A 27,655-nucleotide genomic window follows, 5' to 3' on the forward strand; every position below is an offset into this window, starting at 1 on the left:
GGTGGAGTGGCATGTGGGGGGAGAGGTGGCGCCGCCCTCGTCACGGGCCAACTGATTGTCTGCTTTTAATCCTCGACCTCATTATCACCTCCAGGTCCGGCAGTGGTAGTAAATGAATCCATCTGCTGAGTGTCAAATCTTCACACCTTCACCCTAGTAATCACCCCAAGGCGCAAATACAGAAGTTGGATAGTATGAGAGAAATGAGGGCAGAGGAACAGATAGTGTATGACCCCAGCATTTCATCAACAAAATCCCTTCATTTCAAGTGTTGCTTAATTATGTTGTTTGCTTGGTAATTAAATCTTATCAAATATTAATTTTATTTAAGGTCAACCAAGAGACAGAATGTATAGATTTGGTACATATGGGAAGTGAAGAGACATTATTGCTGTCAGATAAAATAATTCACAATGTGATTTTTTTTTTTTCACACATACTTTTTTCTTTTTTTTTTCATCATTGTGACCTTGATAGTATCAAAGACAAGGTTCCAAACAAATGGATGAAAATATGTACAATGGATTACAAAGTATTTACAGATATACACAAATGTGTCATGTTTGCAGATAAAGCACTATCTGCATGTGGGATTAAATTTAACTTGAACCACACCCACCCACAGATTGGTTCATTTAACAAATTAAAATATGTAATTATTTTATTTAAAAGACAATAGCCTGAGAGCCAGTCCTCAACCCATAAAATGTTTATGAGGGAAATTTGGTCTGAAGTTGCTCTGTTGAGAACGGTTTACGCTCCACCAAACATCTGATGGGCTACATGCCTTCTCTGCCTATGACTGAGAAAACGGTAACAGTCATACATGCCATTTGAGTGTCATCGTGTTGAATTTGTTTGCAATTATATGGTTCTGTTTGGTTGTAGGACTGTCTAATTGTGTTTGTATCAATTAAAATACACACCCAATAATAAAATCGGAATGGCCTGTTACCACACTCATAAGAATTGAGTGTGGCAATGGTATATGTATTCAATTATAATAACAAGTAACAAATTTACAATAAGTAAAACGTAGTCATTTGTTACATTCCACCTTTAGAAGTGGACTGAAAACCACAGTGCTCAGCTTTGTGAAATACTGCAACTTAGTGAACATTTTGTGTGATATTTGATTCAAATGTGGGGTAATCCATGTTTGGTTATCTTATTCTCATAACCTTTGCGTTATTATTTGAATAACTCTTCTGGATACTGGTCACCATGGTTGTCTACATTATCACATATGATTATACACATGTATGTGGCTGAAAGTTATTACCTTTAGTTTCATGATATTTGAACCTTGTTAAAAGATAGATGTTGCCCAGTCTTCCTTAACTCATTCCGGAACAACATATACTTAATGCAGACTTTATAACAGTGAAATAAAATCTTCCCCTTGAGACATGTCTTCACTCTGCTGTGATTGTCACAGAAGTTCCTTAGAGAGCTTCCAGCTGCAGGAAAATGACTCACTGATGAGGTGCAATATACGTCCAATGGACATGAGCCCTTTGGACAAATCTAACAAAATCTGTGCTACCTTGAAAAACTATAATCATGCATTATTGAACTGGAAAGGGTAGTGTGTAATAGAGAGATCCTAAACTCATTCCCCGGCATGAATTATTAATTGAATTCAAATAACAGACAGAATAATTTTCTTAAAATATCTCAATCATTTTTCACAAAGTCTTAAAATGGTGTAAAACAACAGAGATGCTGTGTCCTGGCGCAGGAATGACTAACCATAAGTGTGACAAACAGGAAAACCACTTAGCTAACATCTGTGAAGCATGTGCCACCATGTTGGAGTAGATGATGAACACCCTTTTTGTTTAATGAGGAAATTCAGAGTTGATAATGTTACAGATTCTCGTGCTTGTTGGCTTCCTTCCAATGAGAGACCACATCTCTGGTAACCCATGGAAACTGTCAAACCAGGGTCTGTGTTTATTTGAAACCTCTTCCGTTTGGACCTTTTCATTGGCTTATCTGCATGTTCAAACAGGAGAAGGATAGCTGGCTAAATGTTGTACTTAGACCAGAGTAAAATATGATAATCAGTATAAATGGGATTATTAGGAGGCTGTGTGTCATCAGTCTGAGTGATCCATGATGTCAAGCTAGCCAAGCAAATTCAATTAGGCCTGCAATTACTCCCTAGTGCTAGTGGAGATGTATTGAAGATGTTAAATATTGATGGAAACATCGATGCCACATTTGTTCATCTCCAAAGGTGAAAGCATCTCCTCAGGGTAATCACAAATGCTAAATATGAAGCCGGTCCATTCGTCATGCTGGGCAGCCATGTAGTCTGTTGTCTCAAACAGACCATGGAGAAGTTCTGCAAACACACTGCAGGTTTTTTTTTTTAGATTGTATACAGTGTCTGATTTGATTTCAGGGATACTTTCTTTTTTTATTATTATTAATTGTGAAAAGATTGTCAATGTTATTTACTGCCTCTGATTTTGATGTTGTGGTCGATTGATATATTTATTCCATGAGTTAAATTCACAAGAAAATCTGAACTGATACGAGATTGAATTAACAACATCAATGTTGTGGTTTGCATTTATTCAGAATGTAAACTATAATGTATATGTAAACTAGTAGAAAGACTTAACATCATAATCTTACAGTGAATCAGATCTTTGACTTTTTGAATATAAGTAATCACTTCATCATTTTATCATATTATTTATACTTATTACCATTATTATTTGACTGAAATTGAAAGTATAATTTCTTAGATTATGGCCAAAAACTAGTTTTTGACATCAAAATTGAAAAATAAATTATTTGGCAAATTTTTGAGTCCAAGTTAACATTTGTTCCAAACTGAAGAAATTTCCCTCATTTCTGGGATATCACATTTCCAAGAGTAGATTGGACAGCTGGACGGAAAAAAAATATGTATGGACAAACGCCCATAAATAAAAAGTGTAACATAGAAGGTTATAGGTTATGTGACAGAATAGATAAGATTCAAAAGTCGGCTGAGGATCCATTCTGTTAAGGCCTTCTGTGGGTACACTTCATTCAAAATCATAAAGGAAAAGGAAAACGGGCTTTTAAGTAAGATTTCCAGAATCACTTTACTTGTGAGAAGCAACGTGGTGTTCTTCATTGGAAGTGGTTTGGGATGGCTGTAACTGAGAAATCCCTTGCTCCACACAGTATTGATCACAATTAAACTGAAAACTTTCTTTGTCTTTCAATAATTTTAGTAATTTGAATGAGTCTGATTTATTTATAACTTCCATTGCAATATTTTTGAGTGTTTTAAGCCGATTTGAACACATTTGCTACAGTGCAATTCATTATAATACAGTTGAGCTCATTTTAGTACAAAAGTATATTTATTATTTATATATCATTTTAGTTGAAGTTGAATTTGTATGAAATGGTAGCTCAATGTCCAGAAAGGCCAACAAACACAAACATACCTGCTGTTAAACTTCTCGGGGTGCTTTTCTCTCATAATATGGAAACGATGTGCAATCGAGGCGTCCTGTAAGAGAAAATCAAATCAAAAGTGAAGTTCTGCTTAAGCTTATGAGCATTATTTTTGCTTCTAATTACACTGCAAGACTTAGCCTACTATACACTCTGCATTTCAAGTATAAATAATGTTATTGAATTAAATATATATCCATATATGATATTTGGAAATGCTATAATATAAGGTATGTATATATATATATATATATATATATATATATATATATATATATATATATATATATATATATATATATATATATATATTATATAATATATATATATATATATATATATATATATATATATATATATATATATGTAAAATGAATGGGACAAATACCAGAAGTCTAATCATTTACATGCACATTTTCTTTCACATCCAAGGCAGCCTCTTTCTCATTAACCAACTCAACCAACTTCTTTAACAGTGCAGTTACACCTTACGTGTCTCTTGTGTATATTTCTATAAGGTGAAAGGAGCTGTGTGCAGGAGGTGGCAGCGGGGCTGAGACTGGGATGGAGAGGTATTGACAGAAACCCTTATGAACAACATGCTGTCTCCACACGGGCTAATTAATTAAACACACATTGTGAGTAATCACAGCTCCCAACTAACCTACAGGATGTTGCCTGCAACCAGGATGTTTTCTCTCTCCTTCTCTATATACCACTCTCGACCTTTCTCTCACCCATTCTGATTTCCCCCATCCCCCCTTCCATCTCCTTCCCCTCTTTCTCTGTGGCCTAGGGCAAAAAGTGCAGGCACGCTGGAGTTCTTGCAGTTCATGTTACGCACTGGATGCTACGGTGGTGTGACTCACGGGACGCTTCAGCACATAAACACCATCTCTGTCTGGCAAGAGTGTTATATGCTATTAAGCGGTACACAATATGGTGAATTCAGCTCAACATAATCATCTATACTAATACACACAAAACCATTACATGATGAGGTAGTTTACACTTGGAATGTGATCTGCAGCTGGATTCAAAAATAATGTGGGTTAATGAAAGGTTAGATAGATGGTAGTGTTATTGTAACTAAACAGTATATAATAGTAGTATAGTATATAATGTAATAATGTAATGTAATGTAATAGTAGTATAGTATATAATATAATGATATAATATATAACATAGTATATAATAGTAATAAAAGTATTTAGTACTAATAATGGCAGCAGCATCAGTATGTAATAATAATAATAATAATAATAATAATAATAATAATATACACATAGAAATGTGTCATATGTGCAAGATGGCCATACATAATTGCAATATATAATATGTAAACATGTATTAATGCATACACACGCACACACACACACACACACACATATATATATAGATAGATAGATATATACACAACTAGATTATCCATGTGATCTAAAGAAGACACAAATTAACACCAGGCTGCATGGTCAGTATCACTGACCTCTATGGTTGAACATTAGCTAATGTCACTGATTAATAAATTGGCGTTGAATAAAACCTTGCTTAAAAATGTCAGATGTACATTAAATCCAATTTAAAGCTGTTTAGTGGTCCCTTTGTCCACTCCCTAAATATATTAATTGTTGAAATATGTTGCAACACAGTACTGACTAAGTATTAACTTCTTCATATACTTTAAAATCATATTGAATAGCTTTTGCGCATGAACAAGCTGTTAAATCGAAACACTAATAATCCAATAATACAAAAATTTCTTTTAATTCACACTTCCGTGTCAGCGTCAGCAGCAAAATGTTTTCAAGGCTTTGTGGAAGAACTCAGCAAAACTTGTCCAGCTCAGAAAACATTTCAAGAAAGAGTGAGGAGAAAAGTTGCTGTAAACTTTTTTGGGCTTGTTCCTCTTCCCCCCTTCACTGAAACAATCTGTTTTGACCCAGTCCGTTTTGAGTGGCACTATTGAAACAGCACCTACAGGGAGGACCCCCTGCTAGTTCTCTGTACAGAAATTTTGGAGAAGCCAGAAGAGGAAAAAAAAAAATCAATGGAGCTTCTCTTGATGTCTCTTCAAGACGCTGTAAGCAGAAGACCAAAAGATTCCTTCAAGATCCCCGCAGACTCGCCTCATGCTTCCAGCACAGGCCAGAAAGGTGAGGTGATGGATATATCTAAGAGATTGTAACTTGATTTTCTTACAAACAGGACAATAGCGGCAAACAAGAGAGCAAAAGCTAGGAGAGATTGTCTCCCCTTTGGTTTGGGGCCTATTATCTGAGATCTGTACAAGTGGAGCAGTGGCTTCGCAACAGTAAACAGCGATTTCAAGCAACCAAGAGTGTATAAAGCACTTTGTCGCTCTACTCTACAGTGCTGTAGTGTTAGTTTGCTTTGAACTGCAAAAACTTAAACTTAAAAACTTAAAATAAACTAGTCAAACACTGGCGTATGGCTCAAATCAATACACAAAATACTCATACAACAAAATGTCTCTGTATCATATGAAGCATGCCCCATACTAAAATCCAAAGGGCAGACTCATATTCCGATAAGAACTGTGTGACTAATCCAGGCTACAATTGCGCTCACAAAAAAATCAAAAATGCAGTACATGCTCATTTCATCGATATAGCTAGCTGCATATTGAAATAGTGAAAAATCATCAGTGAGTTAGCTTGCCATCAAAACGGGCCAGGATCGGCAAATGTAGTTTTCATTGACTTCAGTGTCTGAGCTGTCATGCAGTCCTATGACATCCTGTATCACAGGTTGTAGGACTTTGCAGGCATTAAAGTAAAAACTTAACCCACTCACCAAAGTGGGTTTGGAGGGGGTTTGAAGTGATGGGATAACCCAGAAGGAGATGGAGATGATTGTTGCACCTTTGACACCAGAGGGTTACAAAGACAACCAAACCCTGGGAAGTCCACTAACAATGGGCAACAAGCAAATTGCTTTAGTCTGATTGTGTATTTGAAAACCATAAAACCTCAGTGATACAGAACTTGTCAACACATGTAGGACACATTTACATTCTCATGCTCAGAACTCCTTGCGGCAGTGGGACGTCATCAGATTGCTCATGTTCGCTCTACCCCCTAGCTGCCCTCAAATAATTACCAATGTAAAAATCTGGCACCCAAATTAATACAGGACATGTGTAATGTCCTCTCATAGCTCAAAGTTTAGTCCAATTATGAGTGGGCCCCAACGGTTTGATGTGCCTTTCACTACAAAGGAGAATAATGGCTTTGACAGGAGTGCCAGGATCATTAGGGCGACTGACTGCATTATGGTAGTGGAGTGCGCTCAGTGATTAGTTCTGTCTCTCACCCCTGGCCCTGATTGAGATCATTACACTTCACGTCACTTCCACATCCTCCTAAAGGGATGGCACCATTAATTCTGATCCAACTGGGTCGTGGCAGAAGGTTGTGCTGGAGGAATTAACAAAAAGAAGAATTGCGCTGGAATATCTAGGGAAATGTTGTTTCAGTTTAGACGCAACTATTCACAATTTGTGTCTGAGTGGAATCAATGTAAATTAAACAGGACTTTCCTTGAAATGATTCCACGTACAAGTGCATCAGCAGTGAATATGTTGGCGGTGACACTCACTGCCAAATTGCTCACTGCTGATCTTTTGATTTCATCAGTGTCATTACAGAAACAATCTACCTTCTATCTGCATAATCTCTGTGGTAATTATTAGCTCGACTTGTCACATAATTTTTAATGTAATTTTTTCATCAACGGGAAGCAAAAATTCTGATGCAAACTAAATATTATATCACACTCTAATCCACAGAGAACCCAAAGTCTTTTTAATCCCCCACAAACAACTTCATTTGTCATCATCACACCAGCTGGGCACTAATCCTACTAAGAGAGCAACGACACCAGGGTTTATAATGAGTTTATGAACCAGTCAGAACAAAGCTGTTGTCCTTTATGTTCTCTTACAAGTTCAGCAGGTAGAAATCAACTAGTCCTGTGAAAAACATACCGTTGACAGTACATGCCAAAGAGTTTTAAAAAGAAAGATCAGGGAAACACTGAAAGTCCCTCACATTGTGCAGTTCTTGCCTGAGCCAACAATCGTGAAAACACCTTTTTCTAAACTGGGAACACCTCCTGTTTAAGAGACCTTTTGCCCTTTTTTGCTCATTCTCACACTCAAACCTGTTTGTAAAGACTGCTGTTACACACTTTAATTCTGTTTCCTTTACCAAAACTCTGTAGACAAAATATTTAGCAGGGTTACGTGTAGAAGAATTGTTATTTCCAACTTCACCTCCTACCAAGGTGCATGGAGGAGGAAAAGGAAGAGGTTGATATTCCAGTAATGCCAGCAGTATATGAGATATGTCTATAAATTACACTAATATTCCACTAATAATCAGAATATTGGCAATGGTAAATGGTCTTGCTTTTATATAGCGCTTTTCTACCCATTGGTATTCAAAGTTTACAGTCTGTGGCTGTAAAAGCACTCACACAAGCACACACACATTCACACAACTGAGAAACACCCAAGAATTGGGGGTTACTCAGCTAACCCTCCGGTTTGTGGATAACCTGCTCTACCTACTGAGACACAGCCGCCCCCATGCAAAACATCCTTTTTAACAACTCCTTTGGTTGTCTTGCTGATGTTTTATTTTATTTTATTTTATTTTATTTTATTTTATGAACTAACTTTTTTTTAGAAATGTTTCTAATTTTGTGTTTTATAATTGTATTTCAAGATGGTTGGTGTGACAGTATTTGTGTTTTTGACATTCACGCTGGAAAGCACTGTAGTGAGCTGTACCCACACCACCATATGTTCAGCACCATGGACAGCCATTGTTCAACTCTATCACAATGTTAACAAGATGTGTCCTCTAATATCCTCAAACATTGTCATTAGGGGCCCACGCTGGAGGTGTTATTCAACTAACATTTGTAAGGCCATGCATCACTTATGTCCCTGCTGCAGCCTGTACAAATCTTGCAACGTCGAGTGGCTCCCTCCTCTGCCACCTGCAAATGTCAATTACCATATTTCCCCCTGACATTTATCAGTAATGGCTAACATGAGCTACGTGAAATCAGTGTCATTATGGCGGAGATGGACAGGGAGGTGATGATGGGTGCGTAGCTCCATGCAGATATGCAACAAGGCTTGTTTATCGATCAGAGACGGTTGAGGCTTGAGCACATTTCAATAAAGGCCTAACCACAGTGTGATGAAAACAAATAAATTGGCTGATTATGCTGTTACTGCAGGTACTATACTGTGTATTCTGGTTGTTTTTTGTTCAACCTTTTATAACAGACCAAAGAATTATCGAGAGAAAATTTGCATTTTCAGTATTTTAGCACACACCTCAAAGACATCCAACATGAAGATTACAAATCACGAGGGGAAATGCAACTGTGTAGCAATAGCTGCACGGATGTTTTTTATTTAGATTTTTTTTTTGTTATTTTCAGTTTGCTTTTGATCTTTGAGCTTTTTGTGCTTTGGTCAAGCTGTTTATTGGTGCCTTAGCTATTCTGTGACTGAGACTCTTTCACATCATGAGTGAACTTCACTTTTAAAAAAGTCATCTTCAACCAGCATTGCCATAAGAGTAACCCTCCAACAACAGTCAAGTCAAGTTTGTGCTTCTATATGATTCAATGTCTGTTTTCTGTTTTGAAGGTTAACAAGCATGTAATCTCCATGAAGGCTGTTACTCATTCCATGGATTAGTAGGATTAATAGGTGATGTCATGTTCATCAACATCGGAACCAAATGTATTTTGGTGGATTTGCAACAAAATTACATTTTAAAGAAAACAAAATCACAGGAACTTCAAACTTCAGTCTGGATTTGCATTTAGTTCAACTATGTTAAAGTGTGTGCTTATTCCGCTTTTCAGTGTATTATATTTTTATTATTATCTTATTACTAGATAATTAGATTTTTGCCTTTGTAAAGTGTCATCTTTGCATAAAAATCACTTCCTGGATTCAGTTTTAGAGAAACCACAGTATTTATATTGTTTATTTTCATTATTTAAAATGTGTGAATAATTTAGGTAAAAAGCCAGTCAGAACATATCATTTGTGGTGCAGATGTTAAACTGTGCTTTGTTTTTTTTTCTTTTCTTTTTTTGTTGTTGTTTTTTTTTTCAATGTGGTAGTTCACATTTGACACTTAAAACGTGAGACTCAATCCCAGTCACATCAAGGTGTTTTTGTCACAAAAGGCGTGATGCAATTGCTAGGTAGCATCCAATCAGTTGTGAATTGCTTGTGTTTAGACACATGCACACACACACATGATATCAACTACAATTTATTTTAAAACATAAAAAGAAAGATTTGCTTTCTTCTCCAGACAATAAATGCAACACAGCTATAGATGTTCGAATATTAAAGGTGTCTGATGGAATGAGGGGATGGAATTTTTGTTTACATTTGTTAGCTGTTTTAAATGGTCTCGAGACAATATGCTATATGATTACAATTCCTTTCGTTTAAAGGTGTGCATAATACAGTGGAAAGTGATCAAATCTGAAAACGTCAAAAGCAGGAACCACTGAGCTCAGAAAAAAAGAGTTATGACTAAACTATCCATGCACTTAAATTGACACTGTTTCCAACTCACCACTCCGATGGAGAAGTAGTTGTTTATAATGCTGTAAGGCACCGGGTCCCCTTGCTCCTCCTTGTCTGTGGGTGTGACATCAATCTTCCAGCGATCCAGCATTACCTCTGCACTGTTCTCAATGTCCCTCAGGATCTTGAGGAGGCTCTCGCCCTCGTAGCCTCAGGAAGAATGACAGAAGACAAGTCAGAGTTGAAATAGGTCTGAGTCACTTTGCCAATGCTTTGTGACAAGTGCAACCACTGAATTCTACCTGAAATGCAGTTGATATAGGCATACGTTGATTTACATTTACTTTTATTATACTGTATGTTGTTTAATTTTATTCTGCTCTCACTTATGTTTTTATAAATTCCTTCCTAAGATTTTGTCTGGCTAGTGATTATGAATGGCTGCCTAGAAGCCTAAACCTTAAAAAAATAATGATGGAGCAGTCCAGAAAAGGGTAAACTTTTATGTCTAAAGTTAAAATGATTATTTTAGTGGTTGGTATATTTAAATAGTGGTTAGGTGGTTATTCAAGTGGTTAGAGAATGGACTTGTACGGTGTAGGGTCAGCAGTTCAAATCCCTTCTGTACCTATGACTGAATTACTGTTGAGCAAGGCACATAATGCCCGCTGTACAGGTGTCTGCTCACTACTCTTTTTGTATATAAAGGGATGGGTTAAATGCAGGGAACAGATTCCCAATTTTGGGATTAAATAAGAGATATGGGCAAAAAAATCTCAAGATGTGTCAAGCTGTGCTAAATGTATTCTTTACTGACCACTGATCAGCAAAGAAACAACCACATTCGCTTAGATGTTTTCTGTTTTATATAACTGTAAATTAAATACCTCTGAATTTAATTTGCGAAACTGATTTATTTATTTTTGTATCCATTTAATTTAACTTTCTGCATACATTTTGCTTAATCAAAGATTTGTTTCAGCCACTGTTCTATCACTTTAATCTCCAGGAACAATTATAGCAACAACTGTGGTAATATTAACGCCATAGTTTCACTTCAATCTCTAACTACAACCAAGTGAATGAAAACATGCTCTTCTCTGTAATGTATCCATTTTCTGTCAGTACCTCCGCCCCATCGTAGACATCTTGCCAGGTCGTTGCCTGTGCCAAGAGGAAGTATACACACGGGGGGGTTCCTGTCCATGTTGGCCTTATCTGGAGAAGTGGGACAAATGTCACAACAAGACTTAAAACATGGCCAAACCAAAAACAAACCCGTTGGAAGAACTTGTAAAGACAACATTAAATCCATTTTGCAACCCTATGTGTAAAACTACAAGTCAATATGAGCGTCCATTTGTACAGTCTATTTCAAGAGACACATTTTGCCTGACAGTTATTACCTCTCTTTGTTTTGATTGATAAAAAATTGAGGCAATTTTTGAGAGCCTGAACAAGTAACACATCTTCAAGACCAAATAGAAGAGGCCAGGTGATTTTTTTTCTTCCTCAAATGATGACTAATATGTTGTTTTCCAACTCAGGTAATCATCCCATTTTACCACCACTGAATACGCAGGCTTGGACGTAATGAAAGTGTTTATATACAACCCATAAATTACACTTTACCATTTCAGCATGAACAACAAGAGTGCCACAGGCTTCGAGAACTAATAAAAACAAATGCAATTTTTGCCAAAAAAGGAAATGAAGTGTTTATGTTGTTCTTTAGCACAAACTGAGGGCTATATGCATGCATGCACCGTAGCACTCCAGAAGGTTTGTAGTTTTTGTAAAACATTTGATACTATGGAGGACACACAGTTCCAAATTTTTGTTATTAAATGTAATCAGCTCAGTACCAATGAAGTCCAGGATCCAGCCCACGGTGCCGTCCCCTCCACAGGTCAACACTCTGAAATCTGGAACATCTCTGAAGAAGTTCAATCTGTAACAAACACAGCCAGCACTTGCATTTTGATATGCAAACATATCTTAAAAAGGAATAGGCTTCCTTATAAACTGTATGTTTTGTGTACACATTGTGAGCTTTTGAGCTCAGCAGACGGCATGTTGTTGCAGAAATGTCCTTTATGGACTAAATTCTGCTCTGTATCACCATCTTTTGGAGGTTTCATTTTCTTTTTCCTTTTCTTTCCTTTTTAAATTGTTTTTAAAAGTGACAGATTTAGTTAGAAGATTAAAGAAAAAAAGATTTACATCTTAGTTTTTCTCTCTATCTTTCTTGATTTCAAGTAACAAAGCTTGAATATCACAAGCATATTTCTGAGCCCTCTGCCACAGCACACTGCTTCACAAATCCAACAAAATAACACATGTTGCCTGCCTGTTTCAAGGGCTAATTGGATTTTGACAGGCAATGTTCTGTCCAACTTCTTCCGTTCCTTCACAATAACAAAGCCCTAACTGAATGAGCCAGCCTCTGAGCGTCGTATGGTGGGTAAATGATTCGCTCAATTACTCTCCAACTGGGACCACAAACCGTATTAGACGCAAAACAGACGGCCGCAAACATGAAAGGCAACTTTGGGGATATTTAAATACCAAAAAACAAACATTTAATTTGCTGTAATTGCATTAGAGAAGCAACTAATTGACAGCAGTGTGTGCGGCTGCCTCGGCCTGCAGTGTTCTGACAGTGACCGTTCACCCTGTTAATGTGCGCTGCAGTCAGTACACTTAACAAAATATTAACAAGGTTACGCCGGAGCAAGGTCATTTGGAATGTCCTGAGCTCTGATGAGAAACTCTGGGTTCAGGTCCAGACAGACGGGGAGAGGCAGGTGATGTTTCAGGCCAAAGGTACGTCACAGATGAAAAAAACTAACAAACTTGGAGCTGGGTTATAACAATCTGTGATGCGAAAGTGTGATGTGAAAGCTGCGCCACCTCCTTGTACAACAAAGTCTGACCCTCATTTTCTATCCTGTGTGTGCTGCTGTGTGTTTGTTTCTTATAAGTCACAAAGATTCTGTTTTCAGATCTAATCAAAGCCAAACAACGTGGCAGCACGCCACCAAGGCATTTCTGTGTGTTTAAAAGCTGCTGGACGCAAATGGCAAAATGAAGGCGCCCTATGCATATAAATGATCGATTCATTTTTTTTTTTAATCACAAACATCCACCATAAGAAACCCTACACTGCCCACACCACCAGCCAGCAGTGAGCTGCTTGTCTGTATGCGTGATCATGTGCTATGGTTTGCAGCTTCACCTCTCTCTACCCGCCAGTCATTTGTGTCACCAGCTCTCTGTTCACATACAGCCTTATGCATATGGAGTCACAGCTCGCCTGAGGCTACAGCATGGAACCGTCGTCTCCAGGATTTGTTATGTGTGAACTCACCTCATTTGTGTCTGTACTGTGTGAGCCAGCCAAGTGAAGCATTCAATACTAAAGGCCTCTCTTGCATGTGATAGTGGTCATTATATGTGAACAACAACAGAAAACATCATTAGGTGTGTAAACAGAAGATTATTAGCTGATATGATGAACTAACAAAGGGATGGATTTGGACTTTTCTTCTTGATTCTGTCCTTTCCCTCTAAATGTTAAGCTAGCTAGTAGACATATTGTTAATTTTAAATTAAAAATGATTTAATCAGAGAACCAGTTTATTAGATATAGTTACTTATCTGCAGCAGTGTAAAAAATGTAGTTCTGTAATAGAATTTTAGGATTTCTTGAGAATACTTAGAAGAAGGAAATTGTGAGGCGGAAGGGAGTGAAAGAGTTTTTGCTACCGAAACACTTAAAACTAATAATGAGTGCAGTCTAATAGAAACAAGAGCCGTGAATCGTTTTATCGCAGTTTTGCTTTGTTAATTACTGTAATTGCATTTTCTTGCTTGTTATAATTATTCCTGCATCCAATACAGACCTTAAAAGATCAGTAAGTAAGAATAAAAAAGAATTAACAGGGTTGTTTGCAATTTATGCTATATTTATTACTGCCCAAAAAGATTAATCAATAAAATTTTGAGAAGGCACACATGTTATTTATGAAGAATGAATCACATTGCCACAATCATTTCATGAGAAGAGGTAAAAAACATTTAACTACAATTTTACGGGCAACAGTGTACTTTAAAACACCTCTTTGTTTAATTAATTTTTAGATTAAGTCAGGCACTGCAGAGTTAGCTCTAAATCACACACACACACACACACACACGGTATGAATACATCAGAAGAAGGATCTTATGATGGCTACTAAGAACAGAAAAACTGGAAACTTTGGGCAAATATCTTTCAATATTTCCCACTCTTTGTGTATATATTTTCTATGTTAAACAACTCTTCATTGACACGTTTTTTATGATGAGTGTTTTGTTATAGAAACCCTTGGAAATGCATGCTTTTATAAAAAAATTTCACTATACTCATATGATGATTTTTTTTTTTTTTTTTTTTTTTCCAAAAGAAGTTTGACTTAAGTTTCTTTCATTCTCCTGACGTACCCTGACATGGGTCCATTCTTGGCCAGGTTGTACACTTGTCTTGGGTTGAGGAGATACTGGAATTTTCTGTAAATCCTACACAAACAAAGATAGCTAAAGTTAGAACACAATCAGTCCAAAAAATAAAGGCTAAGGATTAAAGCTTATGGTGCAAACATCCGTCTCAAGCATCACACATCAGGCTCAATGTTATAGGGTTCAGTACAAATTCAGATCACCACCAGTCAGATCATGACAAGGCAGTAGACTGGACAGCAGGGTGGGACATACCCAAAGTCCCCTTGAGGATGAAATCATTAGAAAGACTAATTCATTTTAATTTCAATTTCATTATATCAACTGGCTGAAGTCATATTTTGATCTCGTAATTTAAACAAATGAGGGCTGGCGTAATAAGAAGTGAATGAATATGTTTCAGTAATAACCCAATTAGCCCTGGGTAAAAGAAGGGGGACCAGCCAGCAATGTGACAGTGAGAGAAAGGGTGTCTGAGAAATGTGTGTGTGAGAGGAAGAGCCGACGGTGGAGGTGGCCAGCACTTTAGGTAAATGTTATTGTGTTTTCATTTGACTATTTGACAAAGCCTGAAGCACTTGGCAGCCAGAGGCCATGCTGTTGCCTTCCCTCTGCGGCTGAGGAGCGGGGGTTTTGAGGCCTCTTGTAACATGTTGAAACAGATTGTGTACTTACCTCTCTCCCTGCTTCCCCCCACTCTTCGGATTGACAAACACTAGCAGAGGATGAGTGCCCTCTATTGTTTTGATCTGAATGAGAGATGTCAAAACAAACCGTCGGTGTTTGGAGACTGCAGGGTGCTTCACAGGAATTCACTTTCAAGCCATATCCCTCAGACATTTTATCCAATGTACACAGCACTTCCAAGCAATGCCAGTCATCTGATTCCTTTTGGTTTTCTTGTTACCTGGCTGAAGTAAGGTGAGAGCGCCCCACATGCTTCTGGTTGTGCATAAACATCATCAATTTAAGTGATTGATTTTGAGACAATATTTATGAAAATATATCTTGCATATACGAGAGCGTATTTACACTGTTTTTGCCTTGAAACAACCTCAAAGTCAGACAAAAACTAAAAGTGAATCATTTTTAAGGTTGGGTAATCCCCCAAAACACCATAGTACTGTAGATTCCTATTTTTTTTTTTTTTTTTTTTTTACAAATGGTACATTTGTTTGTAGTCTCCTTTAGCTTCAGATTAATACAAATTATTATCTACAGCTGGAGGATGGTTTTCATCGTAGTCAAGTAGATTATCATCCAGAGTGATCCAGAGCTAATTCATATATTCATGTGTATTTTTGGATAATAACAAAATGAGCTATATAATTTTTGGCCGCACAGAATTGCTCTTTGTAAAACAAATACATTGCTAATTGTCTTTTTTTGGGATATCATCAAATTCTTTATTAACTGACTAAGTTACTGTCTGGTTAAGTCATTAACTGACTTCAAATTGCATTTTCTACTATTTTCACACAATATCTTCCTGCTTTTAGAGAGATTTTGTGCTTCCATTTGATGAAAGCTGCCCTCAGGCCTTAGTTCCCATAAAGTCTTGTATATCCACCACAATAAAAACAACTCATCAACAGTCAATCTGTACTCTTTGTATGATAACTAATAATTCACAGTTCATTGGTAATACTGTCTGGTCAACGCTTCCTAATCAGCAGGGCAGTTTGTCTCATGTGACGTGACAAAGGATTTTCCAGTTTCTCTTTGAACAGGCAGGCCCTTCAACACTGGGGGCCGAACTCACAGAAAGCGCCACATAAACAAGCTCAGAGCCAGTGGCCGCTGTTTGAATTGCCCTTCCTGCAGTCAGTCTGTTCTCCCTGACACAGATGAAGCACTTAACTCCCCCTGTCTGCTATCCCAGCAGGCCAAGGGTGAATTAATGAGGTCCCTGTCCAGTCTGGAGTGATCCATTACTTCCTGTAATTATAAATAATAATCTTGATTATTACGCTGGTTAGCCAGCGAGGGGCATTGATGGATGTGCCTGGGATATGATTCATCATATTTCTCTCGCAGCCACGCGTAGACCAACGGTCGCCACAGACGGCGGCAGGTTTCCATCGCCAACATGCTCGCTGACAGATATCAGGGAGGATCAGGCCGGACTGGGCTCTGGTGTATGATTACGAGCAGGGCCTGCAGAGTCTGACCACACATCCCAACAACAACCTCAGGGGTATATTTTAAAACAGAAAAAGATCCTATGATCTCATCAAAAAGTTATGTACGTAGTTCACAGCTGCACAGAATTTATCAGCAAGCATTAGCACTAGAATAACTCGTTTCCAAAGTTCAGGTGGAGGCCTGATTTTTTCGAACTAGTCCTAAAGCTGTGAAGAAAATTATTATTTTGTAACCTTTGTTCACAATCATCTGATATAATAATAAAACATGTAAAAATTCATCCACGCTTCTTATTTTACATCAAATTGATAAAAAAAGCGTTGAAATCTCTTCAGCAGCATGAGCCTTTGTCAATCACTAAGCGGAACCTTATAATCATTCTGATCTATAAAAGAAGATTTAGATTCAGTTTGGCTAGAGGAAATCATGTACTGTGGCAGGTGCAGATAAAGCATAAATACTTGAGTCAGATTTGAGAGTAACCTGCAATCCTTGGCCGTCGACTGTCACTGAGTTGGCTCTCTGCATCTTCCCTCGGCTCGACTGACTCGACCGAGAGTCTTTTCTCAGTGTTGACTGCCTTTCCTGAGGGTCAAAGGTCAAACAGTTAACTCTCCATAACTGAAGTTTTATTCAAAAAATATGGTGACTGTTTTTCGCAGCTGTTGTGCTTACTAGATATGACATTACAGAGGTAGACAGAAACCTTGGTCAGAATCAAACTGTACTGTATTTGCTACTGTGATCAAAGTGCCTTTTATATTTATTTCCTGACTACTTTAAAGTCAACAATATAAAATGATTACAATGAGTTTTCATATTTCCAAAAGAATTTTATATGTGAAAACTATGTGACATTGCTGTGAGACAGCAGCCACCTATGGTCTTTTTTAATGAATATGTTTTGTATATATACTCTTACACGTGATTGTATTTGGTTACGTGTTCTTTTTGAACTTACATATTTGTCTGTCCATTTATTTTTCTGCAACTAAATTGAAATACGTTACGCTGCTTTGTTTATTTTTTGACCAACTATTCCCACAGACGTTTAAAAGAGGCTTATTTATATTTTAAAAAGAACAAGCACAGTCTTTCCTCCTCATACAGACTAGTACCATTTCTTGTAAATACACTCCTAAAAAAATAAACAAAAAAAAAGGTTGCCATTTCAGAGCTCAGTGGGAGAACACAAGCTGATGATTGGTTTCTTGATAAAATTGTGTCAAACAAGGTCAGATGCACTCACTCACAGGACTGCTGACCAGCAACGAGTGAAGTCTTACCAGGACGATCGGGCAGATTGAGTTGGGGGGCAGGATGTGATCCTTCAGGGGTCCACAATCACACTCAGGTTTCATGTGGGAGGCACACTTGTTATGGAGCTGGAGGAGGTGGCAGCCATTATTAACAACCAACTTGCATTAATAACAGTACATGTGCACAGTGCACAGTTTCGGGTATATGCTTAGGATTTATTTGCATTACATGTGTCATTGCCTCTGTTTTATGTTCTATTAACTCACAACTGCAAACAAGTGTTTTCTGAGTGTAAATTGGTGGGATGACTTGATGGTATCAGAGGTGCAAAAACGAAACCCTAAACAACAAGAAGCGGTGGGAATATAATGAGGAGGTGGCTGCCTCTCCTCGGGTGGCAGCTTACCGTGATCTGACACCACACACAGTGGAGACCAGTCAGGCCTTGGTAACACTTAATGGTTTTGTGACACTTGTCACACTTGGTGGGGCAGTTCCCTTCCACCCAGAAATGATGCATTACCTGCAGAGAGAGGGAGAGACAACATACAGGGAGGGAAAGAAGTGAGAAAAGAAACATGGTGTAGAAAAGCAAGATGTATACAAAGGCACAAGTAACACAACAATTAAAGAAAGCAAGAGGGAAAGAAAACAAGCAAGAAGTGGGAAGAAAAAACATAACGGAGAGCAAGAAAGAAAGAGGCCAAACAAATGATGGTGTCTGTGTCTCTAAACTGGGCTTATCCTGGTAATTAGAAATGCTTAGGAGCAGATTGAGTTGTTTCAATTCCATTAGAGAAAGAGAAGCCCTTGCCCTAAGCTCCATGAAGCATTGCTGATCCAAGCGTGCCAACTAGTAATCACTTCAATTGAACACACCTCTGTGTTTTTCTTGGACTTGACGTAGGTTTTGATGCAAGACAGCGGAGCACGAGCCACACAGCGCTCATGTACTGTGTACTTGCAGACTGGGGAAAGAAAAATAAATGCATTTTTAAGGTTATCAACAAGGAAAATGGGAAATACCCACTTATGTATATAGTAATACATAAGTGATGTATGTAAACTAGGGTTGGAGTACTGAGCTGGACTGAAGGTGTGTATTGCCAATGTTTTGTGAAACATACTTGTGTGCAGAGATTGGTGTGAAAACAGCGACTTGGGTTTTAGACTTGTAGGCTTTTACAATGAAAACACATTGAATAACAGTTACATTTTCTATTGTGGAGTGGCTCGTTCTTTGTTTTCTTTTCTTTATATTCTATACTAATACAGTATTCTTTGGATGAAATAATCTCTAGTTTAAAAAAAGAAAAACCTGAAATATTTAATTAGATATTTATTTAAAATGCAGGTGAAAAATTAGATGTCAGTTTTATGTAAATACACATTTAGTGACCAGTTATAATATGTTATAACTGTCTAAAAAAAAATAAATAAATAAATTAAAAAAAGTAAGTAGCAATAGTAAGTGAATTACTTACATGAGCAGCAGAGTCCCTGCTTCCCCAGTCCAATTAGCATGTTGAGACACAGGTTACAGTAGGCTGGCTTGTTGAAGTGCTTCAGCCTCCACACATGTTGCCCATCATCTTTCACATTCTACAGTGACAGAATGGACCACACGACTCATTGATTGAATGACTACTTACTAAACTGAATGGCTCAACTGACTTGATTTGCATTGCTTTGCATTCTGATGAGGGCCTGGTTCAGGTGTCATGTAGCGTGTTGGTTGAATTTTGTACACATTTTTGGTTTTGTTTGTGTTTTACTTTTTCCAGTCAGAATTCAAAACATCATTTGCCCACTCTCCAATGTGTAGCGATAGCTGTTCATAAAAATGGAACCTGGTAATTATTTCTGTTAAAGAAAGACGAATGCTTCCATCTAGTGGAAAAATTATGAACTGATGGCATTCTCATTTCTTTTGGGATCACACAGTGGCACCAAGAGTATGTATGGATAAATGCAAGTTGAAGGACCAGCGAGACAAAATAAAACAGTCTTGTTTAGATTTCTATTCAAAGCTTCCATAATTTCCCCAATTTATTTGACACTATGAAGCACAGTTACTTATAATAAGTCAGCATCAATAGGGAAATCTGCAATGAGCTATAAAACAAGCTGAGGAAACACTGATGAAGTCAATTTACACTTGTAGGATGTGAGAGAAGCTTTTGTCAAGTTTTGGCTGGTGAACAGAAAACAGCAAAGAACCAGTGCATTTAGAGATCCATTTTAACAAAGCGGTATGTGTCAGAGTTTTAAATATTAACACTTTCAGTATTTCTCTTATAAAAATGAAACATACCAGACTCACTGAGCATCTTTAGGAGCAACACAACTGGTGTGAGATAGTTTGTGGCACAGGGTTGAGTGCCTTGCTCATAAACACACTGTGCATGATTCAGGGCTTTATCTGACATCAAGGCACTGTCACTCACCTTCCACAATGACCAATATAACAATGACTGATCACTAGTTTTGCCATGAATGAGGTTATAGAGGATGTCCTTATGGCTTCAGACAATGGACCATTAGCTCATCCTGTTAAATGTTAGTGCTGCATTTGTCGCTGTTGATCACAATGTTTTACTACAGAGACTGGAAAGTGTGATCAAGATTACAGGAACTGCATTAGACTGGTTTGAATCCTATCTGTCAGACAGATTCCAGTTTGTCCATATCAACAATGGTTCTTCCACATATACAAAAATAAGTTATAGTTCTTCAGGGTTCTGTGCTAGGACCAATAATCTTCATATAATAAATGCTTCCCTTAGACAAAATTATCTGCAACAATTTCCTTGATGTTATGTACAAGGATATGTCCTTCATTTTGCACATAAAGCAGATGACCAGGACTGCTTTCTTTCACCTGCGTAGCGTCATAAAAATTCTTTCATCATTTCTCAGAGTAATGCTGAAAAACTTCATACATTTGTGTCTTCGAGGCTGGATTATTATAACTCATTACTGTCTGGCTGTCCAAATAGCTGTTAAATAAAAAGCCTCCAATTGATTGAAAATGCTGCAGCAAGAGCACTGACAGAAATTAGCAAGAGAGATCATATTACCCCAGTTTTAGCTTCTCTTCATTGGCTCCCTGTAAAATTTAAAATAGAATTTAAAATTGTCCTCCTTACATACAAGGCCCTTAACAGCCTAGCCCCATTATACAGTATATTAAAGACCTCATTATACCATATCATCCTAACAGATCACTTTGATCTCAAAGTTGATGCTTGCTTGTGGTTGTAAGAGTTTCAAAAAGTAGAATGTGAGGTCAGCTATTAGGCTCCACTCCTGTGGAACCAGCTCCCAGTTTGGGTTCGGGGGGCAGAAAAAGGACTGCAGACTCTTGAACTAAGTAAGCCAGTATACACATTTTAACACCTGTGTCACTAATTACTACTTTCTCTTTATCCTTGTCATCTAGTGTTCATCTGTGTTCTCTCATCTTGTCAGGCGTTTTTTTTTATTAGCTAGTGATTAGTGTCATTAGTGGGTTGTCTCTCTGTGGACTCACTGTCTCAAGGCCTAGCAGGACCAGCAGTGGGATGGTGGTCAAGCCTCCTTGAATCCACTCCTCCAGTGACACAGTGCCATCGTGATCGTAGTCAATCTCCTGCATCATTTCCTTCAGAATCTACAGCAAAAAATAACAGTTTTAAAAGAAAGGAAGTTAGTACTTAACTATGTAGGGGTCCAGTCTTGAAGTTGCAGTACAGGCCTTTAAGCTCCAAGTTAATCTGTCTATACAACAAAATTTCCTACACACTTTCTCATTAAATTGAATGAGAAGTTGTGTCCAAACTTGACTGGTAGTGTACATGTTGACATCTGTTATATGTCCCATGTTGGTACGCACAGGGTAAGGGTTGCGCGGAGGGGGGGGCTGAAGCCTATCACAGCTGTCATTGGCCAAGAGGCGGGGTACACCCTGGACCAGTCGCCAGTCCATCGCAGGGCTAACACAGAAAGACAAACAACCGCCTCGATAGTGATGCCTCTTCAGAATCATGCTGATCAGCTGGTCTATAGTCATTTGTACTTCGTCTTTTTGTTTTGTCTCTCCAACAATTCAAGTTGGAGGTAGGTGACAGATGTCCAAGTAGTGGCATCAGTGCAGGACACTCCATCAAAAACAAGGCCACAGACTGTCAATGATGGCACTGGGCACGGGTATCCCTCATTTTGGCGTGTCACAAGCTTTTAACGTAATATTAAGTTTATTCAGGAACACTGAATTTCTTAAAGATCATAGCCTAAGAATCAGGGTGATTATTTAGTGCTTAAGTTTAACCTGCCAAGTGAATTTTGGCCCTCATGAAGTAGAAATACCAAATAGCACAAAAATAGTTTTTCTTCAGCAGATTTTACCTCAAATCTGATAATATTACTCTTATCTGTTAATGGATAAAATGTCCTCCTTACTGGCTTCAGCTCCGTCACGTCCCACTCCAGGTACTCTGCCACATGCATCATCTGGGAGATAATGTGCTCCAGCTCCTGGGGTGAGACCAGAGACAGTCATTACAGGCACAAAAATACTGTATTTACCTTTCAGTGTATTGCAGCCTTGCAAGTTGATGTCATTAAACGTCTTTGGTGTGAATAGACTGATAAACAGCCAGTAATAGTAGGTTGGGAATGTCATTCTTCTACACAGAAGAGTTGCACAGAGGAAAACAAAGGCAGCGTGGGTAGAGCGCTGAGGCTGATGGTTTAATTACAATGTTTGCTTTTTCTTTTTTGGGTGGGAGAGATGGGGGGGGGGGTGACATTATTACGTGGTGGCAGACTAAATCACTATGATGCACTTTTGACTACTTTAAAATGTTGAATATCAGTGAGACTGTAAATCGAGGCTTATTAGCTTTTTGTTCATCCAAGAATTGTGAACATCATTTGGGGCAGACTAAATGAATAAATCTCCTTTCCTTGATTTCTCAAAACCTCCATCAGTCCTTATCCCAGGGGATATCTCTGTACATAATTTTACATAAAGGAAATATTGGCTTTATAGATTAAAGGGTAATCAAATAACCAGAATCAGATGATAAACAAATTAATTAATAAAACAACCTGGGCTCTATGAAGTTGTGTTAGGTGCATTCTGATGCGCTTCATACAACATAGAAAACTACGAGACATACAGTAGATAGAAAAATTGTCAAAATCCAATGGATTTCAATACTGACTTTTTTTTTTTTCAGTATTCATTTTGTGGATGGGGCCAGGTATACTTTCCACATTACATACTAGAAAACAAATCAAATACATATTTACCGAGCTGTCCAAAGACCCATTTCCATCTGTATCATAGAGGCGAAACATGACTGTGGAGACAAAAGACAAAATTACAAGCTAGAGTAGTGGAACACTGTCTTCTCCAACCTTTAACCTCTGAAGTGAGCCTTGGTGGGAAGTGCCACAGGGTGTGAATGTCACTGTCTCCTTCACTGAATGCACATGTAAAATAAACCCTACATTTCAGCAGCTGTCAGCATCTAAATGCTTCAACTTTGAGTGTCCTTCCATTACCACTCAAAAGTATCACTATGGAAAGAACTCCTACATCACAGCTGTGACTGGCTGATTCTTAATGTCACTAAGTAACATATTTCTGAGTCATGAGAGGACTCTGACTATGGTTTCATCATGGTCAGAGTCCACTGTGAGTTTGGTATTTCCACAAATTAACCCTTTAACACTCATTTGCTAATATATTTCAATGGTATCAGAATCCATAAACTCCTTTGGAAGCACATAGTCTCAAGATTTGAATATTATGAACCATTTAAGATGATTGTTTTAAAAAACTTGAAAAGATAATAAAGTGAATTAGATGCAGTTTCACAACAGCAAACTTCACGGTCTGACTACAGGTTATTTCCAGTACGCTGACCAATGACTGTCCCTGAATGACCCTCCACCTCCTCATGAGCACAAGCTGAGCACAGAGGAGGGATGCTGCTGACGCCATAAAGAGTTGATGTCAGATGTTGGTTCTTCAGACTACTAACGAGGAGTTAATTGCCTGCTTCCTGAGAGGGTGTAATCTTTTGAGGCATAATGTGGTGTGTTTATGATGCCTGGTGTTGGGTGGATGTTGAAGGATGGAGGCTGGCATAAGAAGGTGATTGTGGTGACCCACAGAGACCCTACAAAGGCACTAAATGTGCAACGGATGATGAAATACATAAGTAGCTCCATTAAAAAACAGTAGTTTCCTCAAGGTTTTCTGCTGGTGCCATCTGAAATTACATTTTTTAAATTATTCCAATTAAAGCTTGGAACAAACTGTGTTCACACTTATCATTTATCTTTGATAGAATGTATATGAATCATGATGTATCCTAATACAGAGTTATTAAAGTGGACATCTTATTTACACAAACTTTTTAACTAATTACTGCTATTTGTTAAATTTTGTGATTCCTTTGTGTTTATATATTGGTAAGATTTGTCAAAAACATCAGCTGAAGGTTGACTGACACATGATTGAAATGACTGTGGCATTTCCCCCTAAGCAAGAGTTAAAGTGCTGTCTTCTGTGACACATTGAGAAAATCACAAAAATTAGGGAATCTAAATTCTTTATTTGTGCTGTTTTTTTAGAATAAAAAATAGAGATGTTTGCATCTACTGTAGAGTCTACAGTAAATGCAAACCTCTCTAATTGAGAACAGATACCGTCTGCAGTGTAGACGGTATCTGTTCTCAATTTCAAATTTCTCTTCTGACAAAATTAAAGCATAGGCAGAGAATCTGCAAGACACTAATCCTACCAGTGTATGAATGTGTATGTGTGTGCGTATGCATGTGACAATGAGTAGATGTGTCACTGTGATTGTAAAGTATTTGAGTACCAATAGGTATAGAAGCAATATGAAAAAAAACAAAACAAAACAAAAAAACAAAACAGGACCATTTACCATTCTCATACAAACCAGTGGAGGGACCCATCCACTACAAAAGTACCACAATAGTGGGACGGATAAGGAGAGAACTAGGGCTGCAGGGGGATAGGACGCCACCCACAGTTAATTTCAAGGCAGAGACACCAATGGCTGAATTATTTAGTCATCCATTAACTTAATGAGTGCTACTCCGCTCAATAATAGAGTTAGAATTTTAGCAACACAGTGAAAAGGCTGCCCAATCGAGTGATGTAACCTTGGCAATAAATGATGTGATAAATGCAGTTAATAGAGGAAACTTCAATAAAATGCGTGAACAAGTGAACAAGAACTTCTCGAAATCTAAAGTAAAGGAAACAAATATTCTCATTCAATATTTTCAGTCAGCTGAAGCAAAGAGTTACACATCTTCAAAACACAATCACAAGTGGAAAATGAAGTTCAACACACACAAACAACAAAAATTGTATATTTTAAGTATTTTTGTCCTTAGACTGTTTCATGCTCTGCAGCCCCACTGGTCTTGGGTGACACATGCTTTTGATGGTATTACTCAGTCACATCTGAGAAAGCATAGATAAAAGGCATTTGCCTGGAAGTTATTGGTGTTATTTTGCTATTTTACTGGTACCCCAATCTAGCTAGGGTAAAGGGAAATAACATAAAACTTGAGTAATTTATTGCATAGCAAATTTAGGCCATACCACATGTAAATGGAGCTGACTTTGTTTTCTGTAAACACAATGCCGTCTTAGAAAATGTTTGTATCCACACGAAACCGGCGAAATGCTGTAATATATACAACTGTCCTGTGGGTGGTGCTGTAATGCAGCCACACAAATACAACAAAACAGAGAAGAAGAAATAGAACACGCTTATAAGATTTAGAAGTAATAAGATTTTGCTGTGATAGCAAAATCGAGTTCAGTAGCTTCTGCAGCACAAGCACAACACTGTAGCCCACCATAGTTGTTGTTGGTGGTGGTGAAGGTGTGATTCAAAAAAGATCCATATAGGGTATACACATACAGAAATGCCAGAGTGGCATTTAGGGATTTATCCATTCTGGGGGCCAGTTTAAAAAACCCAAGGAACCCAACAAAATGAACAAAACTCCTCAGCATCTATGTACCTGATGAAGAGTCAGTCTGGGGCTCCAGACTTTTCCTCATGTCATTAAAAATAAATTTTAACAGGATTTATAACCACTCATGGTTACAGTTATGGTTTAATTTATTTTGGACCAAATGTTCAGAGTGATAAATAGGGAAGCTACATATAAATACATTATGAAGTGGAAACTTATAATTTTAAGAAGACATATACTGTGTATCACCACAACATGCATGCACAGAAAAATAGAGGTCTTTCAGCAATGATTTGTGCTCTCCTACCCTTTGACTTTTTCGTTTGGAAATCAGTCTGACCTTACTTAGCTTGAAAAAACTGCTTTCATCCACTAAGGTTGAAGTCACCCTCTGACATTTCCTCTGCATCCTTGTGCTTCTGCCTTAACTGAACATTACTGTGCATCTCATGCTCTTGATACTTTATATAAATATAAGAATGTGACAAGGGATGATACTCACACTCAAGCTTGTCCTCAGGTCGCCCGCCCTCTAGCAACGAGAGGTAACACACTATGTCCTTAAGCTGCACTGTATCCAGAGGCCTGGACAGGACAGGTGCCTTCAGAGGGGTTGAGGTGACTTTGATTAGCTTCAGTCCTGCGGGGATACAGATGAAATGTCAAAAAATCCTCCACATTGCCTCTACCGTAAATAGTTCAAGTAAATTCATTGTGTGAATGGTGGAATATAGATTAAAACATGATGCTCAGTCATTAACACTAACCCTGTTGATTTGCCATTCTTAGTTGATACACCTGCCTAATACATCATATAGTTCTTGCAAGTCAAATCAATTTGTCATTACCACATACTAATTGTTTTTCTCAAGATATTTGGCAAATGTAAAAGCTTCAGTCCTGCACAGTAACATTCTCATCTTATTTAAAGGTGGAAAATGTTTAAATACAGGGGTACAAACTGTACTGTAAGCACATGTAAGCCTTGATTGACTATATTTGAGATAAAATAATCCGCACTGAGGAGTAGCTTCAGTGTTATTCTGCTTCACCCTTGCTGTGTGAAGGAACAATACAAAAGGTCTTTCCTTCCTGCTGCTGTCAGGCTCCACAATGAACACTTATCATACGTATTTACCATTGCAGGACAAATTAAGTTTTTGTATTTATCCCACAGTGGGGAAATGTGCAGTTGTACGGGAATTATTAAACACTTAAGTCTAATGATGGTATTCATCGTTAGGGGGCACCACTTACAGACTATATAGATATCAGATTAATATTAATTATTGATCAGTCTCATCATATCTGATCCGTCAGGCTCTCAAAATAGTAATCATCTATTTTCCAGCTCATAAGGACCTTTCTGACAACGACATAAGTGAAATATATGATTTATTTACATAAATGGTGAATAATGAGTTATAACAATATGATGAATAATATAACAATTGGTAAGATGGAGTGTCTGGAAAGGTCCGCCCCCTCCTGTTGGGTCAGGGAAGAAATCACTTGTTCTCCTACACCGTGTTGCAGTAAGGGCTGAATGACCTGAATGCCACCTGGGTATTTAACAGTATTTTTTCATTTTTTTTTTCATGCATAATCACATGTTCACAACATTTTCTACTAGTTGAGAGAGGAATTTAATAAGGATGGACTATTTTATGGCTTGAG

The 27,655-nt window shown here is 37.8% G+C and overlaps 1 protein-coding gene across 2 annotated transcripts in view; it reads right to left on the reverse strand.

Moving 5' to 3' along the window:
• The window catches only part of dgkb (diacylglycerol kinase, beta), a 78,290-nt gene that overhangs the window by 23,738 nt on the left and 26,897 nt on the right, over positions 1 to 27,655 (reverse strand). For both annotated transcript variants that reach the window (XM_047599466.1, XM_047599465.1), the window contains 15 exons: positions 26,481 to 26,618; positions 23,258 to 23,307; positions 22,403 to 22,477; positions 21,495 to 21,614; positions 19,447 to 19,564; positions 18,842 to 18,930; positions 18,369 to 18,485; positions 17,989 to 18,087; positions 17,186 to 17,287; positions 15,233 to 15,306; positions 14,543 to 14,617; positions 11,923 to 12,008; positions 11,186 to 11,275; positions 10,107 to 10,267; positions 3,456 to 3,520 (listed from right to left, as the gene is read on the reverse strand). In XM_047599466.1, the coding sequence (XP_047455422.1) occupies positions 3,456 to 3,520; positions 10,107 to 10,267; positions 11,186 to 11,275; positions 11,923 to 12,008; positions 14,543 to 14,617; positions 15,233 to 15,306; positions 17,186 to 17,287; positions 17,989 to 18,087; positions 18,369 to 18,485; positions 18,842 to 18,930; positions 19,447 to 19,564; positions 21,495 to 21,614; positions 22,403 to 22,477; positions 23,258 to 23,307; positions 26,481 to 26,618 (1,459 nt within the window). The remainder of the gene's footprint in view (positions 1 to 3,455; positions 3,521 to 10,106; positions 10,268 to 11,185; positions 11,276 to 11,922; positions 12,009 to 14,542; positions 14,618 to 15,232; positions 15,307 to 17,185; positions 17,288 to 17,988; positions 18,088 to 18,368; positions 18,486 to 18,841; positions 18,931 to 19,446; positions 19,565 to 21,494; positions 21,615 to 22,402; positions 22,478 to 23,257; positions 23,308 to 26,480; positions 26,619 to 27,655) is intronic.

Source organism: Mugil cephalus, chromosome 11 (genome assembly GCF_022458985.1).
Source record: "Mugil cephalus isolate CIBA_MC_2020 chromosome 11, CIBA_Mcephalus_1.1, whole genome shotgun sequence".
Taxonomy (NCBI): domain Eukaryota; kingdom Metazoa; phylum Chordata; class Actinopteri; order Mugiliformes; family Mugilidae; genus Mugil; species Mugil cephalus.